The following is a 1,988-nucleotide window of genomic DNA, read 5'->3' on the forward strand; positions in this document are numbered from 1 at the left end:
CGACAAATGAATAATTTTTCCCGGTCCCGACTTGGGCTAAGAGGCTAAATGAATAATTTCGCTAAATGCATTATTGAATAATTTTCTTGAAATCCTTAAAGACCCTAAGTAAATATAAATGAATAATCGATCACATTTTAAAATATATATATATATATATAAATATATAGAAAATTACTGCTTGATATGCTTCTTTTGATGACACATTTTGTGTGACGCTACTATCATCTGGTTCTGGATCATTCTCATCATTCAGTACAGACTCAATAATTTCATCGTCTGTAGGCAATTCCATAACGACATCATTCTCGTTAGGATAGTTCAAAAGATGTTCGGCGTCCATCACATTTCTATATTGTAATTTAGAAATGACATCCGTTAATCCTTCGACATCTTCTTCTAATTCTTCAACTTCTGCTTCGGGAACATCGAGTTCTTCAGATCGTATATTCATTTAAATGAATAAAAATTCATTTATCGATAAATAAATAATCTCGCTAAACGAATATTTTTTTCTAGTCCCAAGAATATTTATTTATCGAAATTTTACTGTAGTTGAAATAGAACAAAAATAGTAATTGTGGTAAAATTAATTACTCACCGTGCTTTGATTTAAACATGGTGTACATCTTCATCCTTCCAGAGCCTAGTGCGCCTTCCTGGTTCGCTTTTACATTCTTGCTCTACAATTTGCTGCCCCATGCGTTGCAACAAATCATGCATCAGCAATTTTCTGCCAGCAACTATGTCGTCTTTGACATTTAAAAGACACTTCTCGATGAGAACTTTTATATTAATATCTGGATACAAATCACAACTTTCCAGGATGTCTGACATAATTGAAGTCTTTGTTATTAAAAAAGCATGCAATGTCAAGAAATACTTCTTTCTCAGTTGGCTTGAGCCGTCAAAACTGATCCGTAGAGCATTGGATATTTTATCATCCGTTTCGACTTGAAGGCGTTCAATTGCACTCCTCCACTCATGGAAAGATCTACCTCGCAAAAATGATCCTAATACTTGAAGAGCTAGAGGAAGGCCAGAAGCATAATCCACCAAACATTTGCTATGGTCCTCAAAACCTTCATGGGGTTGATGATTTTTGAAAGCTTTTAAACTGAGAAGCTCAAGCGCTTCATCATCATCTAATAGTGTGGCATTGTATATATCATTCTTTTGGACTTCACAAGCCAACAACAAGTGTTTGTCTCTACTAGTGATGATGATTCTGCTTCCCGGACCAAACCAATTATGATTCCCCCCCAAATATCTTATTTGGTTTTCATCATCTGCGTCATCTATCACAATAAGAACCTTCTTGTGTCGTAATCTATTCTTGATTATGATTGCCCCTTTGTGCTCGTTCCATACATTAGATTCTTCTTGGAGGATGGCAATGAGAAGTTGTTTCTGCAAAAGTTTTGTTGATTCTTTTCGTACATCAGCCAGAAAGCATTTTCCTTCAAAATCCCCAGACATACATTCATATGCATATCTTGCAAGTGTTGTCTTGCCGATTCCACCCATCCCACATATTCCGACAAAACGAACATCCTCCGAATCTAAGCACATTTTCTCTCTCAACTTGCTCAATCTTTCGTCAATTCCAATCAGACCATCAATGGTACAGCTGGAATATGTTGTTTTTGATTCCCTTGCTATCACTTTAACAATTTCTGTAATGACATCAGCTTCTTCCCTAGAATTAAGCCATGAACTTGTTTTATTAATCAAAACACAGAGGTCTAATTTATAATCTGGTCTAACTGCCATGCCAGCATTACTAATACTACTAACTGAACTAAACAGCTACGTAAAATAATACATAAACAAGCACACAAATGTTAATACTTGCCTATATTGTTTCACATGAAAACCTGAAAGATTGGCAACTTGGGTAAAAGCATCTCTCCATTTCCGAATAGTCTCTTCTTCATTAACATCGAAAGTTGCTTCATGTTGATCGAATGCTCTTGCAGAGTTCCCAT

The 1,988-nt window shown here is 35.6% G+C and overlaps 1 protein-coding gene across 1 annotated transcript; it reads right to left on the reverse strand.

The window, feature by feature from the left end:
• Window positions 1-612: 612 nt before the first annotated feature.
• On the reverse strand, window positions 613-1,988 carry LOC139883580 (TMV resistance protein N-like). Its single transcript, XM_071867740.1, has 2 exons — window positions 1,878-1,988; window positions 613-1,809 (listed from the first exon to the last, which is right to left on the reverse strand). Exons 1-2 carry the CDS (start codon window positions 1,986-1,988, stop codon window positions 613-615), a joined length of 1,308 nt encoding a protein of 435 aa, XP_071723841.1.

Source organism: Rutidosis leptorrhynchoides, unplaced genomic scaffold (assembly GCF_046630445.1).
Source record: "Rutidosis leptorrhynchoides isolate AG116_Rl617_1_P2 unplaced genomic scaffold, CSIRO_AGI_Rlap_v1 contig422, whole genome shotgun sequence".
Taxonomy (NCBI): domain Eukaryota; kingdom Viridiplantae; phylum Streptophyta; class Magnoliopsida; order Asterales; family Asteraceae; genus Rutidosis; species Rutidosis leptorrhynchoides.

What these genes read in the sequence shown, in the direction of transcription:
- LOC139883580 (XM_071867740.1), bottom strand. Translation starts at nt 1,988, where the DNA reads ATGGGAACTCTGCAAGAGCATTCGATCAACATGAAGCAACTTTCGATG. An exon ending in CCAAGTTGCCAATCTTTCAG is followed by an intron (nt 1,810 to 1,877) that starts GTTTTCATGTGA and finishes TATTTTACGTAG; the next exon opens with CTGTTTAGTTCAGTTAGTAG.